General features: G+C 36.9%; 1 protein-coding gene across 1 annotated transcript in view; it reads right to left on the reverse strand.

The window, feature by feature from the left end:
- Positions 1 to 323: 323 nt before the first annotated feature.
- LOC137927282 (monocarboxylate transporter 12-like) overlaps positions 324 to 17,765 on the reverse strand; it is a 34,532-nt gene continuing 17,090 nt past the window's right edge. Inside the window, exons 9-19 of the mRNA XM_068771065.1 lie at positions 17,581 to 17,706; positions 17,371 to 17,373; positions 15,117 to 15,265; positions 11,375 to 11,450; positions 9,424 to 9,550; positions 8,835 to 8,990; positions 7,422 to 7,564; positions 6,183 to 6,288; positions 4,240 to 4,313; positions 1,958 to 2,104; positions 324 to 460 (exon numbers count right to left, since the gene is read on the reverse strand). Of these exons, the coding sequence (XP_068627166.1) occupies positions 324 to 460; positions 1,958 to 2,104; positions 4,240 to 4,313; positions 6,183 to 6,288; positions 7,422 to 7,564; positions 8,835 to 8,990; positions 9,424 to 9,550; positions 11,375 to 11,450; positions 15,117 to 15,265; positions 17,371 to 17,373; positions 17,581 to 17,706 (1,244 nt within the window). The remainder of the gene's footprint in view (positions 461 to 1,957; positions 2,105 to 4,239; positions 4,314 to 6,182; positions 6,289 to 7,421; positions 7,565 to 8,834; positions 8,991 to 9,423; positions 9,551 to 11,374; positions 11,451 to 15,116; positions 15,266 to 17,370; positions 17,374 to 17,580; positions 17,707 to 17,765) is intronic.

Here is a 17,765-nt window from a genome sequence, read left to right on the forward strand (position 1 = left end):
TGTTACGGGGGTCCACTGGCCAGCAACTTTTTGAATATTGTATACAAGACAAAGGTATGGGAACCTTTAATTTTAATATTTCAATGATATTAGCTGCCACATTAGGATTTTATGTGAGTTTATTTATGAGTATATAATATCAAATCATTGTTAAAGTAATTCATACGTAAAATATTTTAGTTACTATTAATGATAGTTTTATAATAGTTATATTTATGATAATACATGTATAATATAAACTAATTCCAATTGGAACAGTTTTAAGTTTGAATTTATATTCATGTATTCGCTTTGATAAATTTATAATTACACATTTATGTACTTCAATCGACTGATGACTCGTTATCTTCGTTTTTAGTGGTGATATGAAATGCGATGACGGGAATTGAACCCAATACCATGCAGGATCCCATGCCGTAGAAGCACCAAGAGTAGCCTCCGGTTATGTCTCTCACCAGTCCTGAAAACAAGTTATTATTAGACAAGATAAAGAGACAGGTTCAAGGATGCTATCCATCCACGAGGCTCAGGGGCTAAAGATCGAGGCGGTAATTGTTGTTACAACAACAGACAACCTCGGGCTGTACAACAGTGTCCATCACGTCACACGAATTAGTGTGTGTATTGCACAGACGAGACTCAAGACGCGATCACAAGATTCAATAATATCGCATAGATACTGGCGAACAACCTGAGGATGACAATATGGAGCAGAGATGAGGAAGTGGCCGAATGAAACAATCTTAAAAACTGGACAAAGTTAGGGCGCCATTAAAAATAAGACATCAGTGATTCCAAAAAAAAAAAATAGTTGATTTCAATTTAATTATAAATAATTTAGGATTTAAGTTAGGATATATTTAAAAAGAAATTAAGTAAACACTGTTGTAACATGCAAAAACGTGAGCAAAAAAAATTAAGTAAATTTTAAAAGTAATTGTTAAAACAAAGTGCTCTACGAAGCCGAAATTAGCCGATTGTCTTTCCAAAGTTTGATGTGAAATATTTATAGCCGAGTATTGTAAATACAAAATAAAACATATACATACAGTGAATAAGGAATAAATACGCGAAAAATTTATAAAGTACACCGTATACACGAATTTTTCACATTAGCTCAATAACGATTGCTGTAGTAAATTGTTATTGGAATAAAGAGATATACTCGTATATTACTATCACTGAATAACAAGTGATTGGCCAGTTACTAAGGCAACAATAATTTTCCCTGACATGGGTACATGCACTAGACTATAATGTAGGGGCAACATGACGTCATCGACAGCGGCGCACCGAAAAGGGGAATCCCACAGAAATAAAATTGTTCATTTATTTTGGTATAAATAAAGGCAGAGCTCAAATGAATACACACACTTCTGCTTAGAACTTCATGTTGTTACTTCCTCAAGACTTACCATCTCTAGGAAGAATCCCATAATAGTAATAAAATGTCTAATAGATTCAGGCGTTAACTCGTGGAAGTCCATTCTAACTAAGAAAGAGACTAATAGATACTACTTCCGCTATGCAGCAGTAGTCGTGCAATGAAGCGCACCGCCCGCCAGCCCGCTGATAAATGCACGTGCGGCAAACAATGCGAAACACAACTACCGCCGTTAATCTACTCTACACGTATTTCACACCTCCACGGGGCATCCTCAGATGTTAAATCGATTGGTCGCTATATATTAGTCCCTTTTTTAGTAATAAAATAAATAAAAAGAGGGTAGGCGTTGAAATTCAAACCGCTACTCGATCACAATGCCATTAATTCAAGCGCTAGCCATTGCGATGGACAACACGAGTGTAATACACAATTTTACGATATATTTGGGTTTATTTATCAATTTTTATTCCTTGCTTTGTATGTTATAAACACAATTCGGACGAAAAATAGAAAATTTAATATTCACACTGTCATCTAAGTTGGTACAAAAGGCTTTAAATGGATGCTTACCAGCTGTCGGTGGTACAGACACAGCGGCTAAGCTCTGGAACATCCTCACTAAACCATAGGAGGAGGCGATCCTCGCGGTCCCGAAGGCGTCCGCCAGCAAAACTGGCACCAACAGGAACCAACATCCCAAACACAGTCCATAAGCTCCTGTAATCATCACATGAATATATTAAAGCAAGATTAACCGATAAGTTTGTAGCGAAATAATGACAGCTGTCAAAATGCTTTCGCTTATCTGTCAATCCATCGTTTCTGCGCATGCGCAAAAACTAAGAACGCGCGGCGTATAATTTGTAGGCGGTTGTCAAAATCGCGTCTCGCGCCGAAAAATATAAAATATAATAATGGCGAACGGCGTCAAGTGACATATGTGTTGTTGTTTTGTGAATTTGTATTAAATTTTTAGTGTTGTGATGGAATATGGAATTTAATACTATCTTATATCAATTTTGAATCAATGTTTAATATTAACCAATGAGTGATGAAAGTTTTATGTTAAAATTATTTCATTCGCATGACAAATAATTTATTACGGCGTTGGTGTGTCTCAAGTTGTAGGCGGATGACTTTTAAAATAAACTGTGTCTATCTTACATCCGAGCGTTTTAATTTTTGTGCTCCAGCTCGTTAGGTGTTGTCTCTAACATTGCCTACCTAACCTGTATCTCCATTATAAGGTATATTATTGTATTAGAGTCATAAGAGAAAAAGATTATATAATTAAACTTAAAGAAGTATTTATCAAGTTTCTCAAAAGAATCAATATTCCGAACCCGGCAACTGGATATCTATGAAAGAGGTTTATGTCCAGCATTGAACTGATGATCAAATGATGATGAAATTGTGATATACTTTCTAGAGCCGGCAGGTCTAGTAAGTACAGTACCCGGCGATAAATATTGCACATGGACCATAAAACGAATAACATTTCATATGTTCATTTTATAATTAATTAAAAGGAGTGAACATATGACTCATTTGTCAAAAAAAAAAGCTTTAAAATTTGTACACCGATTTCCAATAACCGTTTTAATGTGATCACTGTGAAATATGTTACATCGATTTTTTTTTATTGAAACGTGACAGATTAATAATTTATGTCAGTACAAATTCTGTAGTAACAGATAATAAATAATAATTAATTTTAACATTTAGTATTATTATTTTTTTCATTATTTCTAAAACGATTAATTTTTGGCTAGGGCTTACAGTATTTTGATTGACTGCAAACGTACAGAAACAATCATCTTGTGTAGTATCTATTATGTGTACTCGGCGATAAATATTGCTCATCGACCTTTGGAAAGAGACAATCGGCTAATTTCGGCTTATGGAATAAAATAAATTTAAAAACATGTTCACATTATGTTTACGTATTTAATTATTTAGAAAAATTACAACTGTACATAATAAATATCATTATACTTATTTTTATTACAATGTCTCATTTTAGCAATAACCTAAAGCCGCCACTTATAGAAAAATTGGTATATTTTATTCAAAAAATAAAAATAATTATCAAAAGAAGCAAATGATACTTGTTGTAACAGCTCCTAATAGATACCGGACTGTTTGTATTTTGTGCGACGGAGGTAACGCTCTACGAAGCCGAAATTAGCCAATTGTCTCTTTCCAAAGGTCGATGTGCAATATTTATCGCGGGGTACTGTAATGACAACGTGAAGTCCTAAGTAGAAGTGTGTATATTTATCAAGTTTAGCCCGTATTTATATCGAGTTTATAAAACTATGGAAACAATATTAAATCAATGAAAACCGACAGCCAATCACAAAGCCAGAAATATTATAGTGTTCTCTTACACCCGATGTAAATATGGAGACCTCTGGCGTGGGATTCCCCTGTTCCTACAGGATATTACCCCACCGGAGAATATATTCAGAAAGTAAACGGTCCCAAAAACTCCAAAGGGTCGAAATTAAGGCTCAAACGCAAGATTCTTCGTTTAAAATGGGAAGATTAGGTCAAAGCATGGAATAAAGATAAAGTTTAATGGATTCAGGCGTCACATTGCGGAAGTCCATCCTAAATAAGAAAGGACCAATATCTAGCCACCTCCGCACATGCAGTGGTTGTCGTGCATGAAAGTGCACCGCCCGCCAGCCCGCTCGTAAATGCGCATGCGACAGACAATGCAAACTACACAACCGCCACCGTAAATTCACTCAACACGTGTTTCACCCCTCCACGGATGGCACGGTGGTGTGCCATGTGCGGAGGTGGCTAGATATTGGTCCTTTCTTATTAAAGATAAAGTTGGTTACCTGAGGCGATCGCCAGAGCCCACCAGGATGTCAGGCTGGGGAGAGTCAACACCGCAGCGCCCGCCACCAGGATACTAGGAAAACATTTTACAAATGAATCATCATATCAGATTAAAATCAATTGACGACAACGCCATCTAGTTGCATCGCTTGCAACAGTATGCAGTTTTATCGACACCTATTTTGTATTTTCGCGCCATCTAGTGTTTTTTCTGTGATATATGTATCAAGCGTTGTTAGAAAGCCATTCCGACAAATTTTAATAGACGTTTCTAGACGAAATTGTGACGTGACATGGAAACAAAGAAAAAATAAACGAATTTATTTCCCTATCCCTAACAGATCAATCCTTATATATGAATTTATGGATTTAGGATATCTATAGATGTCTCGATATAAACCTGACGCTAGATTTTCTACGACCCTAGAATCAGCCAGTGTTCAACGCTTTTAGACGACCATTTCCGATCCGTGGTTTTCACTTCAGAACTTTATAGCCACTTTGACTAGCCAATTCGCTGGACCACGACGGTTACTTTGGCTAGGCCACGGATTTCTTCATTTCTGTTCATCACTCCCTCATCACCGCTCGTTGTGCAACATTGAGCTCTCCAGAGAAGACCAGTAAAACCACGTTTCTTAGCTATAAGAATAATATTCTAATTTATGGTTATTTAATAAAGTACGTTTAGGAGTAGAGAAGGTTTATCATACTATAAACGAAACACTGTTGTACGAAGTGAAACTGGCTGTTCCATAAACGCTTGTGGGAACACTTGTGGAAATAATATCGTATAGCTTCCCACAGTTGGGCTGTTTGCATTCATCACAGTAAATCGTCTGTAGAGGCGAAATTCTTGAACGAATTGTATGACAAAAAAAAAGAATAGTGTTTCATCGCTCAGAATGTTGGAACTGATAGGTTAATCATTTTTTTGAACCCAGTTTCCAGATGGCATGGTGCAGAAAGTACTCGATCTTAAATTTCTAAGCCAGATTTGAGAGTTCCCTGGTGAGCACACATACAGTTGATGGTATCAGACATCAGACTCGTTTTTACTTCGCACGACAGACTTTTCAATAAGGATTAAGACACTATTCCTAAAATCTGATAATTCACAAAATAGTAAATGAATATTAAAGAAAATGTTTTTAATGTGGGGACTCCCCACTCCGTATAGAACTGTCTCGAAATTACCTTCACGTTGTATTAGTGGGACCAGTAAGTAATGTCGCTGTAAGTTAAATTCACACGACTACATTTTCGACAAGTTTTTATTTATAATCAACGATATATTCACCTTCGTTATCAACAACCTTTTGACATCTAGTATACAAATCAATGCCGGAGCGGTAACAAATCAATCGCTTTTTAAACGGTTTTATTTAGTTCGACCCGTACGGAATTTGTTTATTTATTTGGGTCAAAATTAGAAATTGAAATTTAAGCACCTTCCCGTTGTCAGATTGATCCGAAATTTGGTACACACGTTTAATTTAGATGACAATACTATATATAATAAAATCAATAACATTGTAAATCTAAGATGGCCGCCGATACAAAATGGCGGATTACATATTTTTCCTTAACCCCCTCAATATGGGTATCAAATGAAAGGGCTACACTAGTAAAACACGATGATTATGTCAAAATTTAAAATTCAAGATGGACGCCGTTCCAATGTGGCGGACTAGGTACATATTTTTCCACAACAACCACAATTTGGGTATCAAAAATCCGTTTAACTTAAAAGTTTTTTTAATGTATTTTTTCTGTAAAATATTTCGACAAAAACAAAATTATTTTCCGATCCCCCTAATATATAGCTTATTTGTCAACAAAACGCCTTGAAGTTTTTACACACTATGACACATAACAAAAGGTAGGTACTAGAATGGAAGCTACAAAGTGTTGGACTATAGTATTTATAAAAGTTAGTTACCTCAAGATGTACGCTTTCCTCCTGCAGAAGAGATGCAGGTCGCAGAGCCAGCCTAGTCCAAGACGCCCACAAAGGTCTAGCACAGCACTTATCGCCACCAGATGACCTGGAAGGTGAATACGATTATAGTAATCTGTGTATAATGGCGCGTAGAACAAATAACCAGCAAGCGTATGATGTTTGACCGCAAGGTTAAAGTTCTGTTAAAAGTTCCTAAGTTCAATAAACGTGTTTTATCTTTTATCTTTAACATTACAAGCGGACATTACTTCATATTTTCGGTTCATATTACGACTTTCCACTAAAGTGGATGCTCAACTGTGGGTAAAGTTTTTTGACCGGCGAGCACCGATCCGAAGTGTTTAAGGATTTGTTTATAAAAATAGTTCGAGTTTAATCGATTTATATAATTCTACTTTGGACATCGTATTGTCACCATCTTCAAGAACTACCAGTGCTTGGAAGAATCTCTTGGTGCAGTGCCCGACGATAAATATTGCACACCGACCTTTAGAAAGAGACAATCGGCTAATTTTGGCTTCGTAGAGCGTTATCTCTGTCGCACGAAATACAATGACTAACAAAACGTCACATAGGTAGTGTGAGACAGAGATAGTGCTCTATGAAGCCAAAATTATCCGATTGTCTCTTTACAAAAGTCGATGTGCAATATCTGTCGCCGGATACTGTATGTCAAATTAACTATAAACAACAACTTTGCAAAAAAAAAACGTTTTTAACTAACAAATAAAAAATAAGGGTTGATCGTAGAGGAGTGAAAATTTAGTTTTGTATGTATTTTTGTATGCCGTATTATTAAAAAAATTATATAAAAAATAAAATAAAAAATTTAGGGGTAGACCACCCTAATCACTTAGGGGTATGGAAAATAGCTAGTAGCCGATTCTCAGACCTACTGAATACGCATATAAAATTTGGTAAAAATCGGTAAAGCCGTTTCGGAGGAGTACGGTAACTAACATTGTGATATGGAAATTTTATATATTAGATAACAAATATAATACAGAAAAAAATATCTTTACGAAAAGTGTTTAAATATTTTATCCCTGAAAGCAAATTTAGAATCTCTTAGAATGTCCAATTCGGATAATTCTACATTTGATTGATTATAAGTGTTACAAATCTGGGAATAAGGTTGTGTAGTAGGTTGATATTGTGAGAATAAATGGAATAAATCCATTTATTCCCATAATTAGTTATTTCCCAGCTTGTAGTTACCTGCAGCAGACTTGCTATGTCCGGCCGCGACGGTGTACGCTGGCAAGTAGTAAAGCGCATAAGGAGATCCACAGGACATCAGAGCAACAGACGCACATAGCAGCCCAAACCTCCAGGACTTCAGCAGCGATACATCCAGGTATCTGCCGATTTAAGTTTAACAGTTAAACCTACATGACCATGTTTTACAGATGTTAAAGCTTTAAGTCTATCGAGGAGACCTATGTCCAGCTGTGGACTTACTTATGTTGAAAATAATGAACGCCAAGGATTAATGAGTTCTAAAAGTATCGTGTTTTATTTAAGCCCTCCTTTTTGGGGACCCTCGTTCCCCCCGCTATGTGGGCATTTCTCATTTCAAAAATATATTTTGTTATTGCCAGGATTTCTGTACATACAAATATGCGATTTAGAATTTTCAGTCAAGTATATTATCTAGTGCCCCTAGGGTCTGTAGAACACGTACCGGCTCGCGAGGTTCGATCACAAAGACAGCCCTCCTTTTTGGAACCCTCGTTCCCCCCGCCATGTGGGCATTTCTCATTTCAGAAATATATTTTGTTATAGCCAGGATTTTTGTACATACAAATATGCGATTAAGAATTTTCAGTCAAGTATATTATCTCGTGCCCGAAGGTTCTGTAGAACACGCACCGGCTGGCGAGGTTCGATCACAAAGACAGCCCTCCTTTTTGGAACCCTCGTTCCCCTCGCCATGTGAGCATTTCTCATTTTAAAAATATATTTTGTTATAGCCAGGATTTCTGTACATACAAATATGCGATTTAGAATTTTCAGTCAAGTATATTATCTCGTGCCCTAAGGACAGGCTCTATAGAACACGTACTGGCTATCTAGGTTCGATCACAAAGACACATGACCTAGTTAAGGAGACGAAATAAGCTAGATTTAAATTGCTTCCTACAAGTTTTCCTGGCCATGTGTTATAGACGTTAAAGATATAAACAGGACTAGTTTCTTTAATAATTCTATTTTGCATTGCGCCGCGCTTATTTAATGTCGGTAAAGCAGTACCTGTTTAACCTTGACACTTCATAGATGGCGCTGTTAACAATTGTGTTATGATGGCGTCCATTGCGGTCGCCGGTCGGTAAAGCAGTTGACATTTGAGATGTTGTGATAATTTAAAATATTGCAGAATGAACTTTTAAATGGAATCAACAATTTAAATAATAAGCTTTGAATGTCGTTTTATTAGACAATTTCTCTAGACTATATAGATATATGGTTCAAATAAACAATAATGCGTCACTCTGTTTTCAGAATAACCTCATTTATCAGCAATAAACTTTAAACATTAACCTTTTAACCACGTAAATAGTATGGGGAGGACGTAATCATGCTAAAGAATAAAGAACAGATGGCTTGACGCTTATCTATCATCTTACTTACCTTGAGATTTTATCAACGCATCCATCTTTCTTCGCCTCTTCGACGTCCGTAATGATCTCCTTCTGTACTTCTTCTTCTTTCTTCACGTCATTCGTCGGTTCTACCAGCTTGTTTTGAATAAGACGACTCGGTAGAGGCGGGCGAATGTACAAAGATCTAAAAAAAAATTAATAAATGAATATTTATTCATGTATATTTTTAGAATCAAAACATTACTACTTATTATTACTAGTTTAGTAGTAAATAATTACAACTTATTGTAGTAAATCACAGATTCGAATAAATACATGGGGCTTTTAATAAGTGCGTTGAGTAAAAGAAACGCTATATTCAATATCGCTAGTCGATTTGGTTCTTGATTCTCTTCTGGATTGTTCCTGCGCTTCTTTGTTCTTTGCTTCATTCGACTTCTTTATTTTGCCGCTATATACATTTTGGGTAGTACAACTCGTGGGTGAGTGAGCCCGCGCAGGTCTGCGTATTGGTACTGTGCGAGCGAGACGACACTGGAGATTAATGTTTGACGTACTATTGGTTGATTGGGCGATTTCCGTAGTAGAATGATTTTCGATATAGAGATGTTTCTTACCGGCTCAATTTTCTTCTGCTGGCTTTGTATACGCAAGTACTGTCAGTGGACAGATCTTCCACGGAGTGCAGGATTGACGAGGACCTGGTGGGTCGAAGCCGTAGTCTGGCTACCTCGCGTGGTAACCCTGAACCAAACAATATATTTGATAGAATCAGGCGTTACCTTACGGAAGTCCTTCCTAAGTAAGAAAGGGACCAATATTTAGTCAGTGACTCTGTGTTTGGCACTAATCGGTGTAACATAACTTCTGAAGATGCCCCGTAGAGGAGTTAAACACGTGTTGAGTAATTTGACGGTGGCAGTTGTGTAATTCGCATTGTTTGCTGGATACGCATTTATCAGCGGGCTGGCGGGTTGCACGACTACCACTGCATGTGCGGAAGTGGCTAAATATTGGTCCCTTTCTTACAAACAATCTATGTAGTACTTATTATTTAATATATCCACTACTGGATGTACCCGTTACTTATAGATATCCAACTGGTTGATTTCTGCATCCAGCTTCTTCCGAAGATCTAACAAATGCCGTCAGTTCTCTTTATGGGTGGATGTACTCTACTCTTGCGCAAAGGGTCGTCTGCTCTGCAGCCTATGTGACTCTCCTACTGTCTCTCAAAACTTACCAACCCTGCACTGTTACTTTCGATCGTCGATTGATCTCGAACATAGCCTTAACCATAGTCCAGGATATAGTACACCAATACCTCACTTTGCGTTGTGGTTACGTTCCATAAAAACACGACGCAAATTGAAACGCCGCAAAGTGAATTAAGATTTTCTATAGCAAACCATGTAAAGATCGAAGATAGGTTCCAGGGTTACGAAAATACTACTTTTTATAAAGAAAACTGAACAAAGTAAACATTTAAAAAACAAAAATAATATAACTCTGCCAATAAATATTGGAAAAATATTTACTTTTTTTGTAACAAGAAACAACACGTTAAAATTAAGTTAATTTATTATTCTCTTTTAAAAAAGCACAACACACTACATTACAACAAGAGTGAACATAAAACTGTATTAAAATTGCGTTGATTTAAGTTAGAAAGGGAATCCCCGAGTTTTGGTGGCATGGCGCAATTAAAAGCAAAAGTGTTGCCATCTTTTAGAAAAGAGGAAAATTAAAAAAAAAATTAAAACACGAACCCAAAACAACGCAACCTCGAAAATCGAACGACGCACAGTGAAAATTAGTACTAATTAAGCAGCGACGCAACTTCGAATAAAACGCAAAACGAAACGACGCTAAGCGAGGTATTGGTGTATAGATATAGTACAGGACATACTCATATATCCTCTCATATGTTTTTCCAAGTCAAAAACCATTGTTAACCTTTAAAGGTTCCCCGATAAAGAAGGCTTTTAACGCCTTATGCCCGCAGTCATTACGTCATCTCGCGCGGCACTTAACATCGGAAAGTTATGCTTATAATAAATAAAAAATACTAATAAATATATATTCTAGAAGATTTTTATTAAAAGAATAAGTATATGCAATTGTATTAAAGTAGAAATATAAGTTTGATTATTTAATGGAATCAGGCGTTACCTTGCGGAAGTCCATCCTAAGTAAGAAAAGGACCAATATTTACCCACTTCCGCATATGCAGTGGTAGTCGTGATTTGGCGACGCAGTTGTGTGATTCGCATTGTTTGCCGCATATGCATTTATCAGCGGGCGGTGCACTTTGTTGCACGACTACCTCTGCTTGTGCGGAAGTGGCTAAATATTGGTCCTTTTCTAATATAAGTTTGATTATTTTAATAAAAAAAATTGGTGTGAATTCACACACGCGGACAGCGACTGTATTTATGTTCGGGCGTGAATTAACGCCCGTGGACGGTGGTTGGTTAAACAACGAATAACGAGAAATTAAACATATACTTAGATTAACTGAAAGTAAATAGTAATTTAAAACGGGTTTGATTATGAAATGCTACTCACCAACTACACCTAGTACATCCAGACCCTCGGAGTCCTCGGAATCCGACATCTGCGACGGCAAGGGTGGACGCGCCACCTGTATGAACATCACGGAATATGTTAGGGCAGAGTTCCCCAAACTTTTTTGTGTCGTCGACCCCTTGCCATGTTTTTCCGTGTTGGGTAGACCCCCTACTTACCTGATATTGATTTCCTGTAAATTTCTAACTGTAGTGAAGTTTAGTGTTAAAAACTTAAAGTAAAAACACATGTTAATTTATACATTTATTAATTGAATTTAAATTAAAACTACTCAAAATAAAATTCTGTATCTGTTATGTAAAATATACGTAACATTAAATAAACTATAAATAAAATAACATAAGTATTAAGTCAATCTTTTTAGTGAGAAGGATGAACCTGATGCTTTAATAATAAATTATCAACATTTGGCGTCAATTTTGTAAGGGTTAATCTTAAATCTCCTCGGCTAATGATGTCCAGTGTGTGGACCCCCATTTTCATTTCATGGACCCCCAAAATTTTTTTTCGCTGACGTAGACCCCTTGCAGGTTGACATAGACCCCTGGGATTCGATATAGAACACTTTGGGAATCACTGTGTTAGTGGGTACCGGAAAGTAATGTCGTTTCTGTCGACATATTTTACAGAAAAACCGATTGACTTGTTACCGCTCCGGCATTGATTTGTATACTAGACGGCAAAAGGTTGTTGATAACGAAGTTGAATATATTGTTGATTAGAAATAAAAATTTATTAAAAATATAGTTGTGTGAATTTAACATAAGAAAGCGACATTACTTTCCAGTGCCTCTAATATATATACAGGATGAATGGTTATAGGTGTAAAAGTTTAGCTCAAAAGGATTGAATGTATAGATGAAAAAACTAAGTAAATGTTGTAACATGCAAAGACGTGAGCAAAAAAATCCATAAACTCAATTTTAAACACGGACGGACGCTAATATCTATGGAATATATGTACAGTACCAGGCGATAAATATTGCACTTCGACCTTTAAAAAGAGACTATTGGCTAATTTCGGCTTCTAATAGCGCTATCACTGTCGCACAAAATACAAACATTCCGGTATCTATTAGGAGCTGTTACAACAAGTATCATTTGCTTCTTTTGATAATTATTTTTATTCTTTGAATAAAACACGTCAATTTTTCTACAAGCGGTGACTTTAGGTTATTGCTAAATTGAGACGTTGTAATCAAAATAAAAATAAGTATAATGATGTTTATTATGTATAGTTGTAATTTTCCTAAATAATTAAATACGTAAACATAATGTAAACACGTTTAATTATTTTATTTTGCTCCAGTAATATATACTATAAGTGGTGACTTTAGGTTATTGTTAAATTAAGACGATGTAATAAAAATAAAAATAATAATGTTTATTATGTACAGTTGTAATTTTTGTGGAGCTCTATACATCTATATATACTATCTCTGTCCCACACTACGTATGTGTACCATAAAGAAGCCGATAGAAGCCGAATTTAGCCGATTGTCTCTTTCCAAAGGTCGATGTGCAATATTTAGCGCCGGGTACTGTAAATATGTTAATGGCTACTACATAATATAATTATATATATATACCACAATATATACATATTTAAATATCTATATAAACTGTTTATATTATCGTGATGATTCCGTCACCTTGTCAAGCGACAGTGTAGTATGTGTAATATGTAGTAATAAGAACTATAATAATTCTTTAAATTTCTAAATCATTTAGGGTTCATCACTCGGATCCGAGTGAGGCGGGTCGATAGGGCGTCCCTTACGTTTTGTAGTGGTAAAAAATGCTCAGACGTTTGTGGCGAGTGGATATTGTTTTGGGAGCCTTTTCTACTAGTATTAGTAGTAGGATAGTAGTATTAGATAAGTAGTAGGATTCCATTAAAGTCATCAGCAACTAAGCGGGTTCTACGAGTCAGATGAAAGTCGTTTTATTCAAGAAAAACTGTTTACACCTATGTTTAGTGATCGCACTACGGGATTTATTATGCCTTGTACGCATGATGTTCCAAGTCTCCAATGTTACCGGATATGATATCGGTTCCTCAACGTCGAAGCTAAATTTACCAAAGTTAATTCAAGGGCGGCTTAACCTATAGTGCAGGGTGTGCAATTCACACAGGCGCTGCCATGCCCATTACGCGGCACTAATTATTAAAATTTACCACATGTTATATTTTTAACCTATTAGGTAAGAAGAGGTTAAAATGCGCCTTGTGTTATAAGTTCTATGGGCAGAGAAACAGAAATTCGATACATTTCGCTTCTATTTCGCTGTCCATAAAACTTAAAACACAAGATGAAACACCAACTATCGCGGTTTGCCGCTTAGTTTCGCAACAGAGATGTGCTACAGGCATAAAAACAATGAGTGTTACTCTGCCGTCATAAGAAAGGCCGTAATTAATACCATACTGTAAGCTATACCTACATATAAAATAGCTTGTTGGAATGAACAAAACTTTCTTGTTACGACGGCAAAGTTAATAGTTATAGCGGGGGGGGGGGGGGAGGTCAGGCCTAGGGGGCGCCAGGGATCATTGCACACGGGCGCTACACGAGCTAGAGGACTACCTACCAGAATTTCGGCACGAATTTCGAATATTTGTCACCCTGGCATGCTGTATGCCGACCACTCGGATCCGACTAATTTTTGTGATACATATATTCAAACATTCATTTATCCCTTCCGGTTATTTTTAAATTTATATTTATGTCACTGTAGATATACTTATACTATATATTATCATTACGTTAGTATTCTATGTTAGTATGCTATTCATTGTTGGTATAAAGTTATATATAAATAATAAATAACTAAGACATATTAATATATTCTTCATAGTTTATACAAATAAGCTGCATTAATACGACTAATAGAACGAAGAAACGTGTTCGTACTACTTCAAGACTTATTCCCACTATCCCCCTTTTTTCTTTAGGCGAGTAGGAAGTCTTACCACCCTTACACTATGAATTTTCATAGGGGTATACCAGGCCTTTCAACGCGACGTTTCTAATCCGTACAGCCTGAGTATTGAACGATATGCCGGCCTCCCCTACTAGGGTCAGTGTGAATAGGTACTTACTAAATCTGCGTGCTTCCTTTTCCACATCGTCGCTTTCCAACAGATAAATAAGTAGTCAAGCGATAAGAAAATGTAAAAATCAACCAATCAAGTCATTTTATTCATGTGTAACAACATTCTTAGTTCGTTTTACTATCCTATTACTAACAATTTGAGTAAGATTGCATTGCCCCGTATAATTTCTGTTTGGAATTTAAATTGCTAATATATATTATTCTTAAGTTATTATTTATGAAACTATTAAATGTTGGATATATTTTACCATTTAACACGTTCACTGCGGGCCCAATTTTGAAGAACTTTCAGCTGGTGCGGCTGAGGTCGAATCAGCCTCAAGCTGAACTTCCTAGTAGTGCGGTTGAGGTCTTTTCTGCCTCATGTTCATCAATATTTTTTACAATATTGAGTCAATGCTTCGCAGACATGAAGAAAGCTATATTTGTCTTTGTCATATCTCATACGGTTGAGTGTAAACAGCCGCCGCACTAGAGAGAAAACACGAGTTTTACGTGCCGCACCAGTGCAAAGTCTACCATGAGGCTGAATCGACCTCAAGCCGCAGTGAACGTGTTAAGAGCTTTTACGTCTAAAATCAATCATCCTGTATAGAAGCAATACCTCGATAAGACTGGGGTGGATGATCTCAGCGAGTAAGTTTGTGCGTTTAGCGTCTTCTGTGATGAGGGCGTTCTTTTGATTGAGGGTCATTTCCGTGTCCGTCTGGAACAGGTTCGCCAGTTTGTTGTCCTTGTTCAGTTCCGCTTTTCCTGAAATAGATTGTAAACGATTTTATATATTACTGTGTTTATATTAAACGTGAAATGTAATTTCTTTTTTTATTATTATTAAATGGTCTCCGCTGTTGTTGGGGACCTCTCGTTCCCCTATCTCGTGTGGGACAGGGACTTTTTATTTCTAGTAATTTATTCATATTTTTTATTATTATCATTCTTCTCTTTCATATATCATCTTATCTGTCGTACTGTTTCTTTCATTCTACAATTTTCCCAGTCTTTCTCTGTCATTCCATTAGCCGTACATCCATCCTCAACCACTACATTCTAGGTTTCCTTACTATTTTATTGTGCAACATTACATTTTTTGTTTCTAATATTTAACACGTATTTTCTTTATAATTATCATCTTATATTATTCTGTTTCTTGCACTATATTTGGTAGTACTATATTTCTTTTATTTCTATATTTTAGTGTTTGTTTTATTTTTACCTATTGCATTTGTCACCACCTTCCTGCATTGCAATTTCTTTAATCAACAATGTTGAAAATTTAAAATATTTTTATTCAAGTGGACTGTAAGGTACCACCAGCTCGATGCTTATCAAAGCAGGGTAGAAACTCAACAGTTGCTCTTTCAAAATGTAATTCAATTCTTGATGTGTATATTATAATATTAAACATGTATATAAATCAAAAAATCAAGTTCCACACATTATGATTAAATAAAGTCTTGAATGCTATAATAATTTTTATATTTAAAATGAAGGTCTACGATATTTTTTGCAACAAATATATATATATATATATATATACATATATATATATGCGTGTCCACTTTCGAATTCCTTAACCATAAAATTGTTATGTGGGATGTGGGCCCCACGTTGGGAAATACAGCTCTATGTAAAACGATCTCTCTGAAATATATAACATGAATATTAATATTTATTATTTCTGAAACAATTGATTTTTTAATATGGAGAGTTATATCGCCTTAAAGCATTTTTTTCTATTATCAATCGTCCTGTATATTTATTATTGTTTATATATATATATATATATATATATATATATATATAGAGAGAGAGAGAGAGAGAGAGAGGAAATAAAAGGACCAAAATCACCAGCGTAGTTCATGGTATGGGTGGGGTACATCTTTCGTGTCTCTGCTCCCTTATAATGGTATCCTTTTACTTCAAGCCACAAGAGTTCCAAACACACCCAGCTGATGAACAATGCCTCCACCAGAGATCGCAACGATCACCAGTCCTGCGCTAACCGAATCCAGAGACTCCGCGATCTTAACCATCACTCGGTCCACCTGGTGGGAAGCGTGCCCATTCCCTCCTAACACTAGGATTTACACCACAAATAACGTTGTATCTTTTTTTTTGGTGTTAAATAACATTCCGTATTGTCATATTTTAAAGAGGTTGAATACTATTTGTTTTATACAATATCTATAACTGATAACCGCAACGTAGGAGATCCACCTAAAAGGCGAAAAGATTGTTGGCAATAGTATCAACAAAAAATGTTTTAGTTTAGATTTTATCTATGGTTTGGCGAATCGGTAAAATATGTTTTTATCTGTGCTCTCTCTGCTCCCTACCTCCACCGAGCACACGTGTTTTCCCTTCCTTGTAAAATTAATTCTTAATAAATTAATTCATTCTCTGGACCAAGGCCTTCTAATTAAATACAGTCCACTAAAGTCAATCCCAATCTTATACAAAGGTCACCAGAAAATGCTGGATTCCTGCCCCTTTCAACTGGTTCTACAGAAAATTCAGCACATTGTCTCCACGTATGAACCTTTTGGCTCCAACATCCATCGATTGCACGAGCGATGTTCCCTCCCACCGCCTTTTTTTTGGTTTCAGGGAGGGGGGGGGTAAATCTTCCGGACGTTCAAGATGCTCAGCCTCTGGGGGGAGGACAGGGGTATGTGGGATTCCTACCTACTAATCCCCCCCTCCGGTGATCGCCCTCTGCGCTATACAGGGGACCGCGGTATCTCCCAGTCAAGTCCGCGGTATCTCCAGGTCAGGGTCATTTTAGATAGCCCGTCCCGGGGTATGCGTGTATACGTTACCCCCGAAACCTTCGTGGTGCTATCACGATGGTTCGAGACCACCTTGAACTATCGTCCGCCTCAGAGTCGCCGAAGCTAGTGGGAGTTTAGGGCCCCTACCCTAAACTTCCGCAGCTCCGAAGGCCCCGTTTACGGTAGGGGAGCACCATTCACCGGAGGGCCGTCGCGAGGCGCGTCCCTGCGCTGACGGCGTCGTCTCCGAGCGGGATCTGTCCTCTGATGATTAAGTTATAAGAACTAATGTTATACCCTCCTGTATGTCGTGAAGAAGCGTCGTGTTCTCCGTGGTGGTTGTGGTGACAGGAGTGGCAGGTCGTGGCACTGGTGGCGCGCGGTACAGCGTCGCCGACACGCACACGTGCAGCATACCGCCGCCTAAACACGAATTTATTAACACTGTAGTTTCACACAATAAAAGTTACTGTGACCGCAGT

This window comes from Battus philenor, unplaced genomic scaffold, assembly GCF_028537555.1.
Source record: "Battus philenor isolate CCGP_79_NKW_IND1 unplaced genomic scaffold, ilBatPhil1.0.hap1 SCAF_30, whole genome shotgun sequence".
In the NCBI taxonomy this organism is placed as follows: Eukaryota; Metazoa; Arthropoda; class Insecta; order Lepidoptera; family Papilionidae; genus Battus; species Battus philenor.